Raw genomic sequence first — 23,457 nt, 5'->3', positions numbered from 1 at the left:
CAATTACAGACCCATAGGAAGTTGCAAAGATGGTGCAGAGAAGTCCCATGTATCTAGCTTTCTCCTGTGGTTATAGTGGTTATATCTTTCTCAGCAATTGTAAAGTCAAGAAGTTGACATGGATACAATGTGTGTGTATATATATATATATATATCATATATATATGTCATATATATATCATGTATATATGTCATATATATATATCATCATATATATATATGACATGGATACAATGTGTATATATATATATACATATACATATACACAATGTATGTGTGTGTGTATGATATATGTATATGTATATATATATACACACAATGTGTGTGTATGATGCGTATATTTCTTTCACATATGTAGATTCATGTAACTACCTCAGCATTCATGATACACAACTCAAGATATGCACCATAAAGATCTCCTTCATGCTGTATTTGTTTTATGTGTAATTTCTAGGGTTTTTAGCCAAACTTAGGAAGAGGAACAAGGAAATGTACATCTATTTCATCTTCTGGAAGTGGAGTTCTCTGTTTTGCTTTTTTATTTATTTACTAAAAAAATTTTTTTAATGTTTATTTATCTTTGAGAGAGAGAGAGAGAGAGAGAGCACGCGCAAGTGGGGTAGGGGCAGGAAGAGAAGGAGACACAGAATCTGAAGCAGGCTCTAGGCTCTGAGCTGTACTGAGCCATCCGGGCGCCCCTCTGTTTTGCTTTTTAAATGTATGTGAATAATTCTTCTTTTTTTTTTTTAATTTTAATGTTTATTTATTTTTGAGAGAGAGAGAGACAGAGTGCAAGAAGGGGAGGAGCAGAAAGAAAGGGAGACACAGAATCCGAAGCAGGCTCCAGGATCTGAGCTGTCAGCACAGAGCCTGACGCGGGGCTCGAACTCATGAACAGTGAGATCATGACCTGAGCCGAAGTCGGACGCTCCACCGACTGAGCCACCCAGGCACCCCTGTGAATAATTATTCTTATACCCCAGTGTTCAATAACAGACCTATGTACCTTATGGTATTTTATGCAGCTGCTAACATAATGGTCACAAGACAATCTTATATGTTTATTAGGATTGAAAATGCTTACATGACATAGTAAAAAAATACGTTACTCAACTATGTGCATATGTAAATATGATTACCACTATATGGAAAAACCTATTGTAAGAAAGAAAACTGTAAGTTCCCAAAATACTGAGAATGGATATTTCGGGTGTGGAATTATAACTGTTTTTTTTCCCCTTTTGTGTGCCAAATTGAAAAAAAAAAATGGAATCTTCAACTTTTGTAATTACAAATAAAATAAAATTTATTCCTAAATTTCCAACTGTCTTCCAAGATATATGACATTTTGCATTGATTAGTTAATCTGTTTGTATTTGAGGAGTTAAAAAACTATTTTCAGCTTTGGTTTGTGCAAAATCAAACTGTCGGCATGGGTTTAGGCAATTACCTTGGCATCACATGGTTATTACATCTGCAGTAATAAGCCACAAAGTTTATATTTACCATGCTAAAAAAAATGAAACACATTTTATTTGGAGATTAGCAAGAAAGCTTTATAGACTCCTAGAATATCACAAATAAGCTGGCAGGAGAGGAAATGATAAAGCAGAAATGTACTGAGGATGTTTAGAGGACAAGTTCAGGATAGGAACCCTTTTTTAAAATTTTATTTGAGAGAGAGAGAGAGAGAGAGAGAGAGAGAGAGTATTAGCAAGAGGGGAAGTGGGGCAGAGGGAGAAAGAGAGAATCTCAAGCAGGCTCCACGCTCAGTGCAGAGAGATTGACTTGGGCTCAATCCCACGACCCTGGGATCATGACCTGAGCCAAAACCAAGAGTGGGACACTCAACCGACTGAGCCACCCAGGCTCCCCAGGATGGAAAACCCTTCTTGACTTTCAAGTTTGGATGTCTCTGACTGAAGCCCCCATCTCCTTTCCAGGACACTGCTGGCTTTGAAGCCTCCATCCGCCGCGCTGGGGGTTTAGCATTCACACACAGCAGTTTTCGAGCGTGCATATCACATACGTGGAGTATGGCTCACAAGTGTTGTCTGACGTGCTTGTGGTAGAACATGGGTGACAGGGAAGCCTGTGGAGAAATTTGAACTAAGTTCAACAGGGGAAAGCTGGATAACATTTCAACTCAGAAAAGATCGTGCCCAAATCTGCCACTCTTTGAACGCTCTTTGCAGAATAACATTTGACTTAAGCCTATTTTATGCCTGGACCCAGCATTGTCGCTTCATGCCCATTGCAGCGGTGCCAGCTCAATACAACCATATGTATTTACTTCACTTTGCAAATGTCCTCTTATGCATTTGGTGGGAGGCAGGAGCCAAGGGAGATCTCCAGCATGGAATTTTATGTGTGATACTTATTCTGCTTTAGAACTTAGAATACTTTGTGAACACTTCTAATATCGTGTGATTAGCCTCAGTCATGGTTGTTTTTTTGTTTGTTTGGTTTTTTTTTTTTACTCTTGTAAGGAGATCCTTTAACACATTAGAGAGGTTTGACCTTGGGCAGATCTTGGGGAAACAGGATTCTCCTACAAGAGCCTCTTTGTGACTTGGGGGATTTTGAGAATAAACGTGTGGAACTTGCCTGCTGTCCTCACTCTCAAGGAGACCCCGGTACGTGTTGATCTCACACTCCAGCCGGGCCTTTGTGTCCAGCAACACCTCGTACTCCTGGTTCTGCCGCTCCAGGTCACAGCGGATCTCCGCCAGCTGGTTCTCCACGTTATCGATCAGGCACTGCATCTGGGCCAGCTGCGCGCTGTACTGGTCCTCAGTCTCCGCCACAGTGCATTCCAGAGATTCTGTCTGCAGAAGAAGTGTCCTCAGGAGGGCTGTATAACATAATCCCTGGGATCGGAGTGCCTGTTTCCAAAGCCTTGCTCTACCCTAGTGTAGCCTAGTGACATTCTGAAAATTACTTAGCTTCTCTGAGCCTTAGTTTTATTCTATAACAAGTGGGCAATGCAAAGTACCTATCTCCTAGGAGGGTTGTGAGGATTAAATGAGTGATATGTGTAAAGGATTTTGAAGAGTTCCTGAAAAAAAAAAAAAAACTTTAAAAGCTAGGTAAGAGTTATTACTAACACCACCAAGCCCGCTGCAACCTTCAGTATACTGAAGTTGGGTATCGACTTGAGGCAGGAGGAGCCATATAGTGAGAGTTAAGAGGCTCTGGGATTGAACCAGCTGGATCCAGCTTCCACTTTTGCCTCTTAAAAACCGCATGATCCCTGCAACTTAATCTGAATCTCAGTCTTCCTCATCTGTATAACGGGCTTAGTAAAGGGATTTATCCCATAAAGTAAGGCTCTCGCAAGATGAATGCACAGCTGTCATTCACCTAGTCTCCATAGGGCCTAACGTGGCATGGACAGGGGTGTTTGACTGGAACTGGCTAGTGTTATCTTCAGTGCACGGTATCCTCGTTGCTTGGTGGGGGTCGGGGGGAGGGGTTCAGTGAAGGGTCCAGTTGAGATGTAGATCCTGGGAAAGTTTAGGATAGTGGTAGAATGCAGAGTTTGAATACCATTGTTTTTTTATGATGGTGAGCTTGGAAACCTGGCCCAAATCAAAAGAGCTTCAGGGGCGCCTGGGTGGCTCAGTCGGTTGAGTGACCGACTTCGGCTCAGGTCACAATCTCACGGTTTGTGAGTTCGAGCCCCGCATCGGGCTCTGTGCTGACAGCTCAGAGCCTGGAGCCTGCTTCCGATTCTGTGTCTCCCTCTCTCTCTGCCCCTCCCCCACTCATTCTCTGTCTCTCTCTGTCTCAGAAATAAATAAACATTAAAAAAAGATTAAAAAAAAAAAGAGCTTCAAAACCCACTGGAATGCTCGAGTGCCTTTGGCTCAGAGGTTCTGTTCTCATTCTGCTCCTGCTCTTCCCCTCTCTCCCTGTCTCTGGAAGGTGCTGCAGGATCACACTCAAGCCTAGGGACGGTCAGGGCATCCCGTTGGGACAGTACAAGCTGTTGACCTATCGCTTCTGCCTCTAGCTCGGTAAACAGCAGTATTTAGGAAAGGCAAGGAAATATACTCCTTGCACGTTGGAAATGGAGACTTTCTGCCACATGAACTGTGGGGCTCTCTCCTCGGGGTTTGGAAGAGGGGATGGCATCTCGGGGCCTGACTCCTCAGTATGTGAGTGGCATACCAGGCTTTGCTGTGCTTGGAGCTCAATTTCCAGAGCGTTGGCTGTGCGTTTCAGTTCCAGGATCTCTGTCTGGCAGTCCTGCAGCTGCTCCGTGCTGCACAGCTGCTGCTGATTCAGCTCCTCTGTCTGAAACACAGGTGTGATCAGAGGACCCAAGTAAGACAGACATCTGGAAGCCTGTCACCTTCCTGCTCCAGGAGCTGACCTGAACAGCGAACCATTCTTCCACGTCTCTGCGGTTGTTGGCGAGCACCGTTTCATACTGACAGCGCATCTCATCCAGGACCCTGTTGAGGTCGACGGTGGGGGCAGTGTCCAGCTCCACGCTGAGTCGGTCACCCAGCTGTCCGCGAAGCAAGTTGACCTCCTGAATGGGGGAATGGAGTCAAGAGTGTGACAGGGTGGGTGGGGGGGGGGGAGGGGGATTCACTTTGACATCCCAAGGGCGTCGTATTTCTGTTTTGGGGGATAAGTGAGTAAAAGTGTAAAAAATCTAGAGGGATTTAGATTCAGTTGCTTGGGTTGCAATCTCTTTTCGTAGCTCAGTGTCTGCATCTGCAAATGGGTATAATAATTTTACCTTTCCCAGAGACTTATTGTGAGAGATACGAGTTAATGTTTATAGAAAGCACTTATGAAAGCCCTTGGCACATAGGAAGGTCTCAATAAATGCTATTATTATCATCAACCAATGCTCAAAGGGGAAATATACTATATTACATCTTTCAGCTTTTCACCTTTTAGCCTCATTGATGTGAGATAATCAGATACTTCATATTTTATGATTTTAAAAAGTTTATAGGTACAGAATATTTTAAAAATTTGGCCCAAATATTGCATAAGATGTTATCCCCTTTTTGAAATGGCCTTCACACCCTGTGTTTATCGATAATCCAGATTTTCAAACCTTATAGGTTAGAGTTAGGTGAGCCATAAATCCTCCAAGGAAGGCTGTTTGTGGGAGTTACCCCCTCCAGACAGCAATGACAGGTGGCCAGTTTGGTTCATCCATGTGGCACTGGCCAGGGCCATTTCACATGTACATCCAGAGACATGACATGCTGCCATGATCAGGCCCAACAGCATTAGTGCCCTGAGTACTTTTGTTCCAGCATGAGCGGTATCTGCCCAAGTTCGATTTAGGTACACAGCACGGACTGTATCAGTCTGACTTTGTCCCTTCTACATTTGTTCAGCATTTTTGCCACTTTCCTCACCTCTTCGTGGTTTTTCTTAAGGCAAAGGAGATCGTCCTTCAGAGACTCCACGTGGGCCTCCAGATCGGCTTTGCACAGAGTCAACTCACCCAGGATCCCACGCAGGCCGCCAATGTCCGTCTCCAGCAGCTGGCGAAGAGACAGTTCAGACTCGTACCTTTCACGGCAAAAGAGATACAGCCAATGCTTACTTGGCTGGAGACAGTGCTGGGGATGCTGGGGGGTGACAAGAGGACTCAAGGAAGCCACATCCCAAATAATAAATGTGAGTTTTGTGAGCATTCTTAGCTTTAAAAAAGCTTATAGAGAGAATATTTGTGGTGTGTGCACACGCACATGTGTGTGTGTGAGAGACAGAGAGAGCGAGAGAGAGAGTGAGAGAGAGGCAGTCATAAGTTACTCTCAAGTTCATTCAACTTACTTTGACCTAAAGTCATCGGCAGCCAGTTTGCAGTTGTCAAGCTGAACAGCAAGTCTAGAATTCTCTGCCTTTGTGCACAAGATCTGGGAAGGAAGGTCGTTATATGTAATAGATGGCCCTTTGAAAGAAACCTAAATATCTATTCATTTAACAACTATGCCATTATTTATCTTTTAAAAGTCTTTATAAGAAAGTATAAAATAGCTTTCAGCCTACTTCTCTTATTAGCCATGTCACTTCATGAAGAGACAAGCAGGACCAATTTATAAAAGAAATAGATAAAAAAGGTTAGTTTTTCAATGGCCTAAGACATTTTGCAATATTCCTTGACAGTTGAACTCTGATTTTTCTCCATAAGTGGTTTGTATTATGACTCTATCCCCACTCCATGAAAATAAAAATTCATCTGTAAGAAAATGATTCCTAGGGTGAAATTATGTGATTAAAATGATGACATTTCAATATCTATGTTAAAACATAAATATAAACATCCAGTGTTGCATACAGAATTAACTTTGGGTGTAACACAGTTTTTCCTTACTCTCTGGACGATGAAGGTAAAAGTCTGGACATGAGAGAGCTTATTATGGCCGTCAGGGATTACTGGCATCCCCAGGGCTAATGCTGACGTTTCCTGATTTCGGCCCACCACCCTTTCCTCTGGGTCACATTACCTCCTGAAAAGTCCCCTTTCCCTGGGGGGACTTCCATAGAACAGCCTCTTTTAGTATAAAGATGGAGCGAATCCCAGATTGGAAGGGTGGAACATTAGGGCAATGAGACACCAGACCTTTTGCTGGAGATCTTCAATGGTGTCGAAGTAAGACTGGTAATCGGGGCACACCAGGGGGACCTCCCCTTCACACTGTTCTCGGATCCTGCACTCCAGCTCCGCGTTCATCTCCTCCAGGCCTCGCACCTTCTCCAGGTAGTTGGCGAGTCTGTCGTTCAGGAACTGCATCGTCTCCTTCTCGTTGCTGTTGAACATCCCATCCTCACACCAAGCACCGCTCCCCACCAAGCACGGAATGTGACCATTCCCAGCCAAGTAGCACGGTGTGACACAGCCGGTTGCCAAGCGAGACCCAGAAAGGAAGCTAGGGGTCTGACCTCTGGAGGTGGCTTGGGCGCTGGGGAGGTGAGTGGTTTCCATGGAACAGGGTGAAGCGAACACACAGTCGGAAGCTGTGGCACAGGATTCAGAGGAGCAGCACGTAGGGGAGCAGTCCGAAGTCATCCTATCGAGCGAAGAACTGAGACTAGTTGCAAAACTCCGGCTGACTGGCTGCCGAGGTCTCCTTCCCTCCTGAGACTTTTATACAGTCCCCCAAATGGGTATTTATGGAACAGACCGGATGTTTTCTTTATCACTGTTGGTGGCAGTTGTCATATGAACACTCATCAGGGTTGTTTGTTTGCTGAGGAAGAGTTTTATGCTTCATAAAAGAGGCATAACTTCAGGTTACTAAAAAAGGACACTGTTTCCATATGCCAATAGGATAAAATGCTTGGTCCAGAATAAAATCTTCTTAGGAAGCGCTGTCCGTTTGGCAGACTTTGGAAAGATGGAGAAAATGTGGCCCCTCGGTAATTATAGGTACAACTCATTACAAATAACGAAAACAATATTCCCACACATTTTGATCCTGGGCACTGGAAATTGTTTATGTATCCTCTTAAAATTCATATTACATCTCATTAAATGCCATTTATTTGTTTGTGCCACCATCATAAAAATGTTCCCTGTAGTTAGCAGTCTTTTCAATGCTTTTTATGGCCTTGCTGTGCTCAGATGGTGGAGGGGTGAGGTGTGTACTGGGTTTAAAGTGTGTGTGTGTGTGTGTGTGTGTGTGTGTGTGTGTGTGTGAACCATGTCTACCTGTGTACACATTGAAAAGTCACTTTATGTAACAGATGGGTACGATCTGTGCCCTCCAGGCCAAAAGACAAATTGGTTATCAAGATCTGGAGTTGTGATCTATGATTTCTGGAAATTTCCTTGCTTTCTCCACATTTCCTATGCCTAATTTTTATTTATTTAAAAAAATTTTTAAATATTTATTTTTGAGAGAGAGAGACAGAATGTGAGTGGGGGAGGGGGAGAGGGAAGGAGACACAGAATTGGAAGCAGACTCTAGGCTCTGAGCTGTCAGCAGAGCCCGATGTGGGGCTCAAACTCACGAGTCTCGAGATCATAACCTGAGCCGAAGTCGGACGCCCAACTGACTGAGCCACCCAGGTGTCCCTCCTATGACTCATTTTTAGATGAGAGATATACTTTTTTTTACCTGTATCTATAATAAGAGTGAAATAAAATCTCTAAGTTACAATCTTTTAATCTCTTAGGAAACTAAACCCTCATTGGTTACACTTCAGAATAGGGGCAAGGGAGCTACAGAAGGTTTACTTCTGAGATGGAATCTGTTTTCTCTTATTTCCTTTCTTTTTTTTTTTTTTAGTTTTTAACTTTTATTTATTTCTGAGAGACAGAGACAGAGTATGAGTGGGGGAGGGGCAGAGAGAGCGAGGGAGACACAGAATCTGAAGCAGGCTCCAGGCTCTGAGCTGTCAGCACAGAACCCAACACAGGGCTCCAACTCATGAGTCTCGAGATCATGACATGAGCCAAAGTCAGTCACTTAGCCAACTGAGCCACCCAGGCGCCCCTTATTTACTTATTTTTTAAGGTCACAATTTCATAAAAATTTAAAATACTGGAACAGAGGAATAAAATTTTATAATGTGAGTTCCAGATCAGTGGTTCCATTGGGTGAAACCCCTGCTGCAATACCGGATGGATAGGGGTTTGAGATTTTTTGGATTCTGTCTTGAATTTCATCTCCGTTACGGAGCATAATCTCTTTCACTTTGCTTGGTGTAATTGTGGCATTTATTTCATTTTCAAAGGTGTGCAGAGCAAATTGCCTCCAGAATCGTTAAGATTTTCATAGGAAAAAACCCCACTGTCCTGACAAAGTGAAAATTTTCATGATCCAAAATAAACTTAATTTTTTTTTCTAACTGTGAACACTAGGTAGCTGATAATGGAAAGACCAAAACCAAAAACAAACCAAGAGATCTTAAATAGATGGATTTAAATAGTGTCTTAGGATATATTATTCTCCCATCGAAGTACTAACCAGTCACGACCTTGCTTAGCTTCTGAGATCAGATAAGATGGGACACCTTCAAGGTGATATGGTCATGGACTGTTAGGGTTTATTATTCATTGAGCAGAGTTGGGTTTGATTTTAGGGATTCTCTTTACATTTCAACACTTAATGCTAAACGTTCTTAGAGTGCTGATGGCATGATGATGCTGTTCTGCAGAGGACATGAGCAGGGATTCAAAAACATATTTGAAAAATACAGATCTCTGAAGGAAAATTCTGATTTCCACAGTAACCTAATGAGTCAAAGGAAAAATGTCTTTGAAGAGAACCCATGTCTTGGTTGTCTGTCATTGGTTTCAGTTAATTAAAATGCAGCAATGTGCCTTTCTTTTAAAGTAACTGCAGGGGGGTGCCCTGGGTGGCTCAGCTGGTTAAGTGTCCAACTCTTGATTTCAGCTCAGGTCATGATTTCACCATTCATGAGTTTGAGCCCCACATCGGGCTCTGTGCTGACCACACAGAACCTGCTTGGGATTCTCACTCTCTGCGTCTTTCTCTGCCCCTCCCCTGCTCATGCTCTCTCTCTCTCTCTCTCTCTCTCTCTGTCTCTCTCTCTCTCAAATAAACTTGAAAAAATAAAGTAACTGCAAGTAAAAATAAGTTTATATTGACCTAGTTTCTATTTGTAAAATGTTGATTTCTGGTTATGGGATATATATATATAGAGAGAGAGAGAGAGAGAGACAGAGACAGAGAAAGAGAGAGAGAGACAGAGAGAGAGAGAGACAGAGAGAGAGAGAGAGAGAGACAGAGAGAGAGAGAGAGAGAGAGCACAAACATGCAGGACTATTTATTTGGGGCTTGATTAATTAGATACTGTTGTATGACAATCAATAGCCTTAGTTCCCATCTTAGAATATTGGAATTGCCCAGAATTCATTTTTATGGCATATCATCCTCAAAAGAAGGGAACATTGGGAATAGAGAAAAATAAACAGATGCCATTAAAGGTCATGATACAATGGCATCATTGTTTCTTCTTGTAATATGACCTTACCTCAGAACATCCACTTAACTGCTGCCACACTTGCTGATGTAAAATACAGATCTATTTTTTTGTCAGTCTCCACCTCTGAAATCCAAACTTCCTGCCTTGACAAATACGACCCCTTTCACTCTGGTGCCAATTTACCCTTCTAGGCTAATTTCCTGATAATTTGTCTCACAAACCCCAAACTGCAACCTTCCTTCAAGCTTTGTAGGTGGTGTTTCCTTGGTCTACTGTTCTTCTGTACCCCGCCCCCCACGAACCCACATGTTAAGACAGATGAAGTGCCACTCAACTGCCTCATGTTGAGATGGGGCTTTTCCCACAGCATTTGCACATACCTCCACTGTCACATGTGTTACATCCCTTTTAAAGGTTTCAGTATTTTTATGTTTCTTGGTCTTTTTTCCCTTTTTGGAAAATGTCTCTTTTTTGAATATATATTTTTTAATGTTTATTTTATTTTGTAGAGAGAGAGAGAGAGAGAGAGGGAGAGGGAGAGAGAGAGAGAGAGCAAGCACTAGTGGGGGAGGAATAGAGAGAGAGGGAGACGGAGAATCCAAAGCTGTCAGCACAAAGCCCAACCTGGGGCTTGAACCCACAGAACACCGTGAGATCATGACCTGAGCCGAAGTCAGATGCTCAACTGACTGAGCCATCCAGGCACCCCAGAAAATGTCTCTTTTAAGATAGGTATATCTTATTTGTCTTCTTCTTATCCTCAGCACTTGGGACATAATGTAATAGGCCTTCAGTAAATGTTTGCTAAAAATATAAGCCTTTGGCTCAGTAGAGGTTTCTGTTTTGACACATAATTGCTTACAAAACAATTGAAAGCTAAAGGGCAAGGAAGGTTAGCAGAGGACAAAGAGCAATGTCCTGGTGGTCATAATGGTTACGTTTTATTCCAGTTCCAGTGTTGTTACTAACTAGCTGTATTGTCTTCATCTAGACCTGTAACTCCTTTGAGTCTTAGTCCTTGCTGTAGGGAAAAATAGTAACCCGTCACTTCTTTTTTTTTTTTTTTTTTTTTTTTTTTAATGTTTTAATCTATTTTTGAGACAAAGAGAGACAGAGCATGAGCAGGGGAGGGGCAGAAAGAGGGAGACACAGAATCCGAAGCAGGCTCCAGGCTCTGAGCTGTCAGCACAGAGCCTAACGCGGGGCTCGAACTCACCGACTGTGAGATCATGACCTGAGCCGAAGTCGGACACCCAACCGACTGAGCCACCCAGGCACTCCTGTAACGTGTCACTTCTACATGGAATTGTCAAGGCATAAACAACCTGCATATCTTTCACTTTATAAAAGTAGTAAAATTTAATGGCAGTGTAAGGTCTCCAGCTGATCCATCTTGGTCCCCAATAACTCCATAATTGTTAAGTACCTATTCTTTTTGTTCCTCCAAATTTTTTTCAGTTGAGATGAAATTTATATATATTGAAATGCAGTTTTGGCAAACACATGTACCTATGTAACCCTCACCCCAGTCAAGATATCTGACATTTCCAGGATACCAGAATGTTTCCGTGTGTCATTTTTCACTCAGTGCCCACCTCCCAAAGGGAAACAACGCTCTGATTCCTTTTACCAGAGATTGGTATTCACTATTCGTGGGTTTCATAAGTAAAATCACAGGGTGCATTCTTTTTGTATCTGGTTTCTTTGGCTCAACATCATAGTTTTTATTTCATCCCTGTTGTCACGTGTACCAGAAGTACAGTATTTTATTTTTTTAAAGTTGCTGAGGAGTATTTCATTGTATGAATATGCTGCAATGTGTCCTTTCTCCTTTGGACAAAAATTTGGAGTATTTCTTACTTGGGGCTGTCATGAATAAAACTCCCATAGATATTCTTGTATATATATTTTTGTGGATATATATTTCATTTCTTTTGGGTAAATATTTAGGAGAATCATTGTGTCATGGAATAGAAGTAGAGCTTCAAAATGTATTTACTTAGTATTTTTGTTTATATTATAAAGTGGTTTATTATTTAATTTAATTTAATTTTTTTATTTTAGAGAGAGAACACAGCAGGGGAAAGGGAGGGGGGAGAGAGAGAGAGAGAGAGAGAGAGAGAGAGAGAGAATCCCAAGCAGGCTCCATGCTCAGTGTGGAATCCAACACAGGGCTTGATCTCACAACTGTGAGATCACAACCGGAGCCGAAATCAAGAGTCAGACGCTTAACTGACTGAGACACCAGGCACCCCGATTTATTTATTTTTAAAGTTCAATTTATTTAAACTAAAGAACCAAAACAAAACAGTTCACCCATTTTTTTCTACTTCCCACCTCCCTACCTTTGGGAACGAATCTGTTCTCCATAACTATGAACTTGGTTTTATTTATTTATTTGTTTTTGATTCCACACATGACAGAGCATATGGTATTTGTCTTTCTCCATCTGATTTTTTTTTTACTTAGCGTAATGTCCTCGAAGTTCATCCATGTTACTACAATGGGAAGATTTCATTCTTTTCTTATGGCTGAATAATATGCCATATATATAGGTTGTTTCTATTTCTTGGCTATTGTAAATAACGCTGCAATTAACATGGGAGTGCATATATCTTTTTGAGTTGATGTTTTCATTTTCTTCAGACAAATACACAGAAGTGGAATTGCTGATAGTTCTATTTTTAATTTTTTGGGGGGAACTTCCATAGTGTTTTCCAATTTACACCATTTTACATTCTCATCAAAAGTGCATGAGGGTTCCCTTTTCTCCACATCTTACCACCACTTGTTATTTCTTATCTTTTTGATACCTGCCATTTTGATTGATGTGAGATGGCATCTCATTGTGGTATTGATTTGCATCTCCCAGATGATTAATGATGTAAACATCTTTTCATGTACCTATTGTCCTTTTGTATGTCTTCTTTGGAAAAATATCTATTCAGATATTCTGCCCGTTTTTTTTTTAAATTGGATTGTGTCTTTGCCATTGAGCTGTATGAATTCTTTATACATTTTGGACATTTGCCCTTATCAGATATATGATTTGTAAATATTGTCTCCCATTCAGTAGATTGCCCTTTCATTTTGTTGCTGATTTCCTTTGCTGTGCAGAAGCTTTTTGGTTTGATGTGGTCCCACTTGTTTGCTTTTGTTCCTTTTGCTGTGGGGATCAGATTTAAAAGAAATCATAGTCAAGACCTATATCCAGGAGCTTACTGCCTATGTTTTCTTCTAGGAGTTTTGTGGTTTCAGATCTTATGTTCCAGTCTTTAATCCACTTTGTTTTATCTTATTCTTTCATTTGGAAGATATTCCTCTGTTTCTTCATCTTGCTCAACTCTCTGTGTTGGTTTCTATACAGTAGACGAAAGAATCACCTCTCCCAGTCTTGAAGGAGTGGCCTCATGTAGGAGCTGGACCCTGTTATTCAGCCCTGCCCGGGCTCTCGATTGTGTCTCCAACCTCTGTGCTTGTCCAAGTAGCCTATTATATTTTTAATAGCTCCCAGCAGTTGAGGATGTGCCAAGACCTGTCAGTGCCCCAAAGGGGAGGGCCTTAGCATCTAGATTCAGGCTGACTGGAACCAGACTCTTAGGCATTAGCTCTTTAAAGTATGCAAATAAATACAGTCCTATGGGACTGTAAGCATAAGCCCCTCTGCCCACCAAAGCCAGGTGATCTGGATGTTTCCTCTGGGTAGCGGTCACAAAAATAGGGGCTACAGATGAGTGTATAAACCCTTTTCTGGGTCATACCACTAAGCCAAAGCAAGACAGAGGCAAACACCAAGATGGTGTTCATAGGCTATATTCCTTGAGAGCTGCTCAGCACTAAATGTGTGACCAGCCTGGAGCCTTGCCCTCAGGCTGACGCTCCAGGATAAGCAAGCAGCCTCCTCTTCACAGAAAGACTTGGGGGTGTGCATTGTCTACGCAGTGCCCTTGGGGTGGCAACCTGCTGAGCAACATCTCCCCAGCTGCCACAGTCATGTGGGATGCAGGAACCCAACACCTCCCCCACAGCCGGGCAATCAAAGGATGTCCCTTGGACAGCAGCTACAGAAACAGGAAGGCACCAGGCAAAAACCAGGGCACCAGACGTGTTCCCTTTCAGGAGACATTGGTGCTCTGAAGTGCAGCAGAGGGTGAGGGTGAAGACAGTGCCCACCCTCTGAGGCATTGAAAGGGCGGGCCTACGCCGGCTGACTCCATCTTGTTCTGTGTTCTCCACCTTGAGTGACTATGTCACCGACATGACCCCTTTTCCGGGAAATTCACAGAAACCTCAGACTGCGCCTCCTCCCCTTGAGTAACCTCCCGCTCACCCGTTCAAACTTTCTGATCAAAACACGCCCAGCGACCTGTGTAACAGGACTCCGACCCTTCCCCAGCCAATCGGCTGAGGCCACAGCCATTACCTCACCAACTGCCCCTAGACCCCTATAAAACCTTTGTGCTTTTGAAACTCGCTCTCTCCCTGGTATCTCACCGCTGCGTCGGTGCAGGTAGGGGATTGAGCTCGAGCTAGCTCAAATAAAGGTTCTTTTGCTTTTGCATCGGACTCGGCTCCCTAGTGGTCTTTGGGGATCACGAATTCTGGGCATAACATTTGGGGGCTCGGCCCGGGATCCCCAAGACCCCTGAGGGACCCCCGACCCGGAGAGCCTGACTGGCCACGGTTAGTGTCTGTCTGTTTGTTCTGTCTTTTCTGTGTGAGCTCACTTCTGGAGTTCTGGTAGTGCCTGACGCGGTCTAAGTGGACGCACTGGAGGACCACGGGCCGGGAGTTTCGGAAGACGTTCCGATTCTCCCTTCTGGAGGGACGTGGAATCCCCTCAAAGGTCTGAGACGAGGCGGGTCGCTCCCGCTGGTCGGCGTGAGGCCGTCGTCTTTGGAGGGACGTGGAATCCCCTCATCGGTTTTGGAGGGACGTGGAATCCCTCAATCAGTTTTGCTTCCATGGAGTTGGAAGATTTTCTAGGGGCCCTCTGTTTGTCTGTTTTTGTGTTTCTCTGTTTTGTTCTGTGGACTTACTGGACGGACATTATGGGACAGACTCAGACTACTCCTCTAAGTATTATGATTGATCACTTTAAGGATGTGAGGGGAAGAGCTAACAACCTCAGTGTGGAAGTCGGAAAGGGTCGGTGGCAGTTTTTTTGTTCTAGCGAGTGGCCAACTTTCAATGTCGGATGGCCACCAGAGGGGACCTTTGACCTCCCTACCATCCACCGAGTCAGGAGTATCATCTCTCAGCCTAAGACGGGCCATCTTGATCAGCTCCCTTACATTATCACTTGGCAGGACCTTGTAGAAGACCCACCCTCTTGGCTTAAGCCCTTCCTAGCCCCGCTCCCTCCAGAGCCAAAACCCATTCTTGCTTTGCAGGGGACAAAGAAGAAGAAAAGTCTTATCCAGCCTTCAGCACCCCTCTACCCTGTCTTACAGTGGGGTACTGAAGAAGAATTAATTTTTCCTCCCTCGTATAACCCCTCTAGGATGCTGGAAGAACACCATCCTCCCCCTCCGGGGGAGGCAGACGCTGTTCCGAGAGCCGGAGGCGGAAACGCTCCAGTGGGAAGCCCGCCCTTCACCAGACAAAGGGCTCAGAGGGAGCAATCTGCCTCCGCCGCCGACTCCACTATTCTGCCCCTGCGAGCCACCGGACCCCCAGACGCGGAGGGGAACCAGCCCCATCACTATTGCCCTTTCGCCACTAGTGACCTCTACAATTGGAAAGTTCAGAATCCTAAGTTTTCCGAGAAACCGGCAGGGCTTATTGATTTATTAGACTCTGTTCTTTTTACCCATCAGCCCACGTGGGACGATTGCCAGCAGCTTTTGCAGGTCCTGTTCACGACTGAAAAAAGAGAAAGAATCGTCAACGAGGCCCGAAAACTAGTTCCGGGCACAGACGGGAATCCCACCACCAACCAGGCTCAGATAGATGCCTCCTTCCCCTTAACTCGGCCCCAGTGGGATTTCAACACGGCAGAAGGTAAGGAGAGGCTCCGGGTCTACCGCCAGACTCTAATGGGGGGTCTCCGAATGGCTGCTAGAAAGCCAACCAATTTGGCCAACGTAGGAAATGTACAACAGGGAAAAGATGAATCTCCGGCTGCCTTTTTAGAACGGATCATGGAGGCATTCCGTACCTATACCCCCATGGATCCAGAGGCTCCGGAAAGCAAGGCAGCTGTTATCATGGCCTTTGTAAACCAATCGGCCATAGACATTAGGAGAAAATTACAGAAAATAGATAGACTAGGAGAAAAAAGTCTGCAGGACTTACTGGTGGTAGCCGAAAAGGTATATAATAACCGGGAGCTTCCTGAGGACAAGCAGGCTCGCGCCATGGCGGCTGCCAGCAGTAAGCAGACTCGAGACCTGGCCAGAATACTACTAGCTACCACTGCTGACTCCCCTGAGGAACGAGACCGCCGTCTCCGGCAGCTGGCAGACGATGCAAGAAAAGGTAAAAGAACCACCAAGGGGGGAAGCAGAGGCTGCAGAAGGATCAGTGCGCATACTGCAAGGAGATAGGGCATTGGGCCCGAGATTGTCTGAAAAGGGCCGGCGGGAAAGGAAGCAAGACTGATCGAGTAAAAGTCCTAGAGCTAGATGAACTAAGTGATTAGGGGAGTCGGGGTTCGGACCCTCTCCCCGAACCCAGGGTAACTCTTAAAGTGGAGGGGACCCCTGTTGACTTCCTTGTCGACACCGGAGCACAACATTCGGTCCTCTGCACCCCACAAGGAAAACTAGCCAGCAAGAAGTCCTGGGTACAAGGGGCAACTGGTATGAGCCAGTATTCATGGACTACCCGAAGAACAGTAGATTTGGGAACGGGCCAGGTATCCCACTCCTTTATGGTAATACCAGAATGCCCCTACCCGCTGTTAGGACGGGACTTACTGACCAAGATTGGAGCTCAGATAACTTTCAGACAAGGGGGGCCTCAGGTCACCGATGGCAAGGGCCACCCCATCCAGGTACTGACCATGAAACTGGAGGATGAATACCTCCTCCACCAGGAGGCGTTCCCGAGAGAGGATAATATAGACAGATGGCTACAAGAATTCCCCTCGGTTTGGGCAGAGACTGGGGGGGGGATGGGACTAGCCGCTCATAGGACCCCAGTCCTGGTAGAGCTCAAGCCAGGAGAGAGTCCGGTAAGGATCAAACAATACCCCATGTCACAGGAGGCCCGGAAGGGGATCCAGCCACACATCCGGAGACTACGAAGCCTAGGGGTACTAGTTCCTTGCCAGTCTGCCTGGAACACCCCCTTACTGCCGGTCAAAAAGCCTCGCACAAATGACTACCGACCGGTACAAGACCTCCGGGAAGTAAATAAGAGTGTCGCGGACATACACCCAACTGTTCCCAACCCATATACTCTCTTGAGCTCCTTGGCGCCCTCCAGGGTCTGGTATACTGTACTAGATTTAAAGGACGCCTTCTTCAGTCTGCCGCTGGCACCCCAGAGCCAACCCTTGTTCGCCTTCGAGTGGCATGATCCGGAGGAGGGCTACAGTGGGCAACTCACCTGGACACGGCTACCTCAGGGATTCAAAAATTCACCCACCATCTTCGACGAGGCACTACACGAGGACCTGGGTGAGTACAGAAGGGAGCACCCTGGCCTCACCCTCCTACAGTACGTAGATGACATCCTGATTGCTGCCGACACGGCCAAAGACTGTGAGCGAGGGACCCAGGACCTGCTGGCTACCCTGGGGGCTTTAGGGTACCGGGCATCCACGAAGAAGGCTCAGATATGCAGGGAGAGGGTAAGTTACCTGGGATATATCCTAGAGGGCGGACAGCGGCGGTTGTCAGATGCCAGAAAAGAAACTGTCCTAAAGATCCCTACTCCCACCTCCCGAAGAGAAGTGAGGGAATTCTTCCTAGGATCAGCCGGCTACTGCCGCCTCTGGGTTCCAGGTTTTGCTGAGATCGCCAGGCCCCTATATGAAGCTACCAAAGAGGGGAAAACATTTAAATGGACTGAAAAAGGAGAAATTGCCTTTAATCGGTTAAAAAAGGCCCTCCTAAGTGCCCCAGCCCTGGGCCTACCAGACATTACGAAACCCTTCCACCTCTTTGTAGACGAACATAAGGGAATAGCAAAAGGGGTTCTAACTCAAGCCTTAGGCCCCTGGAACCGCCCAGTGGCTTACCTGTCTAAGAAACTAGACCCAGTGGCTGCCGGCTGGCCGCCATGCCTAAGAATTATTGCGGCGACAGCACTCCTAGTCAAGGATGCAGACAAACTGACCCTAGGACAGGAGATCTGGATCACGACCCCACACGCCATTGAAGGGGTCCTGAAACAGCCTCCTGATAGATGGATGAGCAATACACGTATGACTCATTACCAGAGCCTCCTACTCAACCCTCCACGAGTGCGGTTCCACCCCAGTGCAGCCCTCAATCCTGCAACCCTGCTGCCCGACCCTGACCTAGGTGCTCCACTACATGACTGTGCGGGAATCCTGGAACAAGTACATGGATTCCGGATGGACCTGACCGACCGGCCCCTCCCCGATGCCGAGGCTACTTGGTTCACTGATGGCAGCAGCTTTGTGCGAGATGGACACAGGTATGCGGGTGCAGCGGTGGTCACCGAAACGGACACCGTATGGGCGGAGGCTCTACCCTCCGGAACGTCAGCCCAGCGAGCAGAGCTCATAGCCCTCACCAAGGCGCTGATGCTGGGAGCTGGAAAACGGCTTAACATCTACACAGACAGCCGTTATGCATTTGCCACAGCTCATATTCATGGGGCAATTTATCAGGAGAGGGGGTTACTGACGGCAGAAGGACGGACTATAAAAAATAAGCAGGAGATACTTAACCTGCTTACGGCCTTATGGCTTCCTGACAAGCTAGCCATTATCCACTGCCAAGGGCACCAAAAAGCTGATAACCCAGTAGCTAGAGGTAATCGAAAGGCTGACCAGGCAGCCAAGGCAGTAGCCCTTACTCCAGTCCCCACCATGACCATACAACTACTGGACCCGGGAGACCCAGTTTTACCAGACCAGCCCAAATACTCCCAGGAGGAGTTACAGCGGATCAAGAAACTCCCCATGGCCCAGGAGACAAAGGGATGGTGGTATACACCTAACAAGGAGCTCGTGCTGCCAGACCGGCTCGGAGTCTCAATATTAGAGCACATGCATCGGTCTACTCACATGGGGGCCCGAAAATTAAAAGACTTAACCCGACATGCCGGAATCAAGATTCACCAACAGGACACCAAAATAGAGCAAGTTGTATCTGCCTGCAAGACCTGCCAACTCACCAACGCGAAAGCCACATCAAATAAAAAAGGAACCAGGCTCAGAGGCACCAGACCGGGAGCCCAATGGGAAGTCGACTTCACTGAAGTCAAACCAGGAAAGTATGGTTATAAATATCTTTTAGTATTTACAGACACCTTCTCTGGCTGGGTGGAGGCATACCCAACCAAGCATGAAACGGCTCAGACGGTGGCTAAGAAGCTACTAGAAGACATCTTACCCAGGTATGGTAGGATCAGACAATGGACCAGCTTTTATCTCTCAGGTAACACAAGCAGTAGCCAAGGCGGTGGGGGCAAACTGGAAATTACATTGTGCTTATAGGCCCCAGAGCTCAGGACAGGTAGAAAGAATGAATAGAACCCTAAAAGAGACCCTTACCAAATTAACCATGGAGACTGGCGGGGACTGGGTGACTCTCCTACCGTACGCCCTTTACCGGGTTAGAAACACTCCTTACACTCTGGGTTTTACTCCCTACGAGATCATGTTTGGCAGGCCACCCCCTGTTATTCCCAGCCTTCGAGCTGAACTTATTGCTGAGTTTAAAGATCAAGAACTTTTTCTTTCCTTGAGCAGGCTCCAGAGGGCGCACGAGGACATTTGGCCGCGCCTCTGTGCCATCTACGAGGCTGGCCCGACCCCGACACCTCATCAGTACAAGCCGGGAGACTGGGTCTATGTCAAGAGGCACCACCGAGAGACTCTCGAGCCGCGCTGGAAGGGACCCTACATTGTAGTGCTGACAACCCCCACCGCTCTCAAAGTAGACCTGGGTCCATCACACCCACGTTCGGCCAGCGGACCCCTCCTCGATCCGGAAGGACTTCGTCACACGATGGGCCATCAGTCGGGACCAACACAACCCGCTCAAGCTCATGCTCAAGCTACAGCGCATTCGACCCACCTAATATTGGTAACTCTGTTAACTCTGCTTGTCATTGCTCATGCTACCGGGAGTCCCCACACCCCCCAAAACATCACCTGGCAGATCATAGATACCAGCTCAGGGACAATACTTAATTAGACCTCCCAGAGCCACCCCAGGGACACATGCTTCCCAGAACTTAGCGTAAACCTCCAAACTCTGTTCCCCTTGTCACCATAAATGCAGCCGGTCCCATGATTGGGTCCGTAAGTTACATGACAAGGGGGGAATGAAAGGGCGGGCCTACGCCGGCTGACTCCATCTTGTTCTGTGTTCTCCACCTTGAGTGACTATGTCCCCGACATGACCCCTTTTCCGGGAAATTCACAGAAACCTCAGACTGCGCCTCCTCCCCTTGAGTAACCTCCCGCTCACCCGTTCAAACTTTCTGATCAAAACACGCCCAGCGACCTGTGTAACAGGACTCCGACCCTTCCCCAGCCAATCGGCTGAGGCCACAGCCATTACCTCACCAACTGCCCCTAGACCCCTATAAAACCTTTGTGCTTTTGAAACTCGCTCTCTCCCTGGTATCTCACCGCTGCGTCGGTGCAGGTAGGGGATTGAGCTCGAGCTAGCTCAAATAAAGGTTCTTTTGCTTTTGCATCGGACTCGGCTCCCTAGTGGTCTTTGGGGATCACGAATTCTGGGCATAACAGCATCTAGACAGGATCACAGGTGTGCGTTTCATTAGAAGCCTCAGGCACAGCCATGATGATCAGCTATTAGGCCTCTTCACAGAAAGACCAAGCTCCTGGGTATGAACTCTTTCTGCTTTGTTTACAGCCCCGTGGGACACATGAGCGTTAGCCGCACTGGCTACACCAGGTGTCCTCTGGTAGCAGTCACAAAAATCGGGGTGCCAGACAGAGGTCTGAGCTCCTTCCTGGGTGACACGGATTATTACACTCCCACGGGACCAGGAACACAAATTCCCCTGGCCTCCAGAACCAGGCGATCAAAAGGCGTCCTCTAGAGGGCAGCGGCTGCAAAAACCCAGGCACCAGGTCAGTGTAAAGGCTCCCTTTGGGGAGATGCTCCTGCTCTGGAGCATGCGCGGAGGAGAGCGCCAAGATGGCGCCAGCAGCTTCGGCTCGGTGCCGCCCCGCAAGGGTGTTGGGTGTGTGTGGCAGGTCCTCGTGCCTGCCCCTCTGCCGCCCACGCTTCACTGTAAGCAGGTGAGCCCCCTTCGTTTGAAGTTTGAGCACTGTGTCAGCGCCGTTGGTTTTCGAGATTCGGTGTTTTGCAGGCTTCGTCGTTCAAGCGCGTGTCGGAACACTGGGATGCGTGAGGTGGGGGTGGAGCGCGCCACTACTGAGGCAGAGGCTCCGGGTTTTGAGTTCCCGCCTGGTTGCCGGTGGCTCCCAGGCTGGCGTTGATGGCAAGGTTGTGTCCCCGCCTCTCCTACCTGCCTCGGTGGCCTTGTGCCTCACCTTCAGGTTTTTGTAAGAAGTTATTCCGAATGTCGCTGTAGGCCGGTTTTCTGTGGGTAGAGGGGAGTTCGGGAGCTGCCCAGTCACCATCTGGGTTTTTTTGTTTGTTTGTTTCTTTGTTGTGTTTTGTTTTGTTTGTTTGTTTTTATTGAGAGAGAGCGAGCAAGACCATGCAGGAGCAAGGGAGGGGCAGGGGGGAGAGAGAGGGAGAACCCCGGGCAGGCTCCATGCCCAGCACAGAGCCTGACGTGGGGCTCCATATCAGGACTGTGAGGTCACGACCTGAGCGGAAATCCAGACTCTGTCGCTTAACTGACTGAGCCACCCAGGCGCCCCTCAGCCACCGTCTTGAACCAAAGCTTGAAAGTGAACTTTCGTATGACACTTTTTAATCAACGTTGTTTATCCAAAAGTGTTTTCATTTTCCTTCAATTTTGAAGGTGGTTTTTGCAAACTATAGAACTCTGGGTTACTTTTTTTTTTTTTTTTAATTTCCAGGACGTTGAAAATGAGATTTGATTGTCCTCTGACGTCCATTTTATCTGAATAGAAGTCTGACAGTCTTTTTCTCTTTGCTGTCCTCTGTTGAATGTGTATTTACTCTCATTTCTTTTAAGATATTCTATTTGATTTTTTTTTAAGTTAATTGATTTGTCGAGAGAGAGAGAGAGAGAGAGAGAGAGAGAATCCCAAGCAGGCTCTGTGCTCACAGCCTGTGAGCCTGGGCTGTGAGCACAGAGCCTCACGGCAGGGCTCCATCCCACAAACCAGGAGATCATGACCTGAGCTGAGATCAAGAGTTGGAGGCTTATCCGACTGAGCCACCCAGGTGCTGCCCTATTAATCTTTTTTATTACATCAGTTTGATTATGATATATCTAGGTGGTGTGTGTGTGTATGTGTGTGTGTGTGTGTGTGTGTGTATGTATGTATGTAGGTTGTGTTACCTGCTTGGGATTTGTAGGTTAATAAAATATATCACTAAATTCAGACAGTTTTCAGCCTTTGTCTATCCCAGTTTTCTACCTCAGTTTCCTATCACTGTGGAACTTCTGTTTCATAATTGTTGGGTCACTTGGTACTGTCCAACAGGAGGCTGCTCAGGTTCTGTTCATTTTTTTTTTCAATCCCTTTTTTTCTCTGTTTTAGTGTTGATAATTTTGATCTATTTTGACATTATTTTAAGTTATCTTAATGCACTGACCTCACTTCTAGTTGGCAGTTTCCAATCTGATATTAAGCCCATCTATTGAATTCTTTATTTCAGATGGTACTCTGTAGTTCTAGAATTTTTATTTGCATCTCTGTAATTTAAATCATTAAAATTAAAATTTAGTTTGTTATTATTAAATAAAAATTAAAAATTTGCTTTTCTGTTGAGTTTCTTCATCTTGTTCACTTAAAAGTTTTTTTAATGTTTGTTTATTTTTGAGAGAGAGAGAGAGAGAGAGAGAGAGCAAGTGCAGGATGAGCAGAGAGAGAGGAAGACACAGAATCTGAAACAGGCTGCAGGCTCTGAGCTGTCAGCACAGAGCCTGATGTGGGGCTCGAACTCACAAATTTTGAGATCATGACCTGAACTGAAGTCACATGACTAACCGACTGAGCCACCCGGGCGCCCCATCTTCTTCACTTTTTTCCTTTCACATTGTGTTCATCTTTCCCTATGTCCATGAAAATACTTATAATAACTGTTATAAAATTTTTGTCTGTGGATTCTAACATCTGTGTTATCTATGGACCTGTTTTTATTGGCTGCTTTTTCTCTTTATTATGGATGACGTTTTCCTGTTTCTTCACGTGTCTGACAATTTTTAATTGTATGTTGTTCATTCTGGATGATGTATTTT

General features: G+C 45.9%; 2 protein-coding genes and 1 long non-coding RNA gene across 6 annotated transcripts in view; 2 read left to right on the top strand and 1 right to left on the bottom strand.

Moving 5' to 3' along the window:
- The window catches only part of LOC109260928 (uncharacterized), a 148,479-nt gene extending 142,248 nt beyond the window's left edge, over nt 1-6,231 (top strand). For all 4 annotated transcript variants that reach the window (XR_002077196.2, XR_002077197.2, XR_002077198.2 and 1 more), the window contains 2 exons: nt 4,311-4,574; nt 5,412-6,231. This is a non-coding gene — a long non-coding RNA (uncharacterized LOC109260928). The remainder of the gene's footprint in view (nt 1-4,310; nt 4,575-5,411) is intronic.
- KRT40 (keratin 40) lies at nt 1,496-7,138 on the bottom strand. The gene is made up of 7 exons (XM_019439396.2): nt 6,602-7,138; nt 5,812-5,894; nt 5,391-5,547; nt 4,379-4,540; nt 4,174-4,299; nt 2,608-2,828; nt 1,496-2,092 (listed from the first exon to the last, which is right to left on the bottom strand). Exons 1-7 carry the CDS (start codon nt 7,046-7,048, stop codon nt 1,993-1,995), a joined length of 1,296 nt encoding a protein of 431 aa, XP_019294941.2. The 5' UTR covers nt 7,049-7,138; the 3' UTR covers nt 1,496-1,992.
- Nucleotides 7,139-14,897: 7,759 nt separating this feature from the next.
- LOC128774151 (uncharacterized) lies at nt 14,898-21,553 on the top strand. Its single transcript, XM_053892222.1, is given in 5 exon segments — nt 14,898-16,415; nt 16,418-17,731; nt 19,187-19,470; nt 19,826-19,983; nt 21,123-21,553. Coding segments are annotated over 5 exon segments (3,705 nt in total).
- Nucleotides 21,554-23,457: the final 1,904 nt, after the last annotated feature.

Source organism: Panthera pardus, unplaced genomic scaffold, assembly GCF_024362965.1.
Source record: "Panthera pardus isolate Hobbes unplaced genomic scaffold, ASM2436296v1 HiC_scaffold_3, whole genome shotgun sequence".
NCBI lineage: Eukaryota > Metazoa > Chordata > Mammalia > Carnivora > Felidae > Panthera > Panthera pardus.
The sequence above is the reverse complement of the archived record's forward strand: the minus strand, read 5'-3'. Positions and strand labels throughout refer to the sequence as shown.

Bases quoted from the DNA above. Each gene is read 5' to 3' on its own strand.
- KRT40 (XM_019439396.2), bottom strand. From the start codon at position 7,048: ATGACTTCGGACTGCTCCCCTACGTGCTGCTCCTCTGAATCCTGTGCC. The intron at 4,300-4,378 runs GTCAGCTCCTGG...CCTGTGTTTCAG, and splicing joins AAGAATGGTTCGCTGTTCAG to ACAGAGGAGCTGAATCAGCA. The intron at 2,093-2,607 runs GCAAGTTCCACA...ATTTCTCCACAG, and splicing joins CTTGAGAGTGAGGACAGCAG to GCTTCCCTGTCACCCATGTT.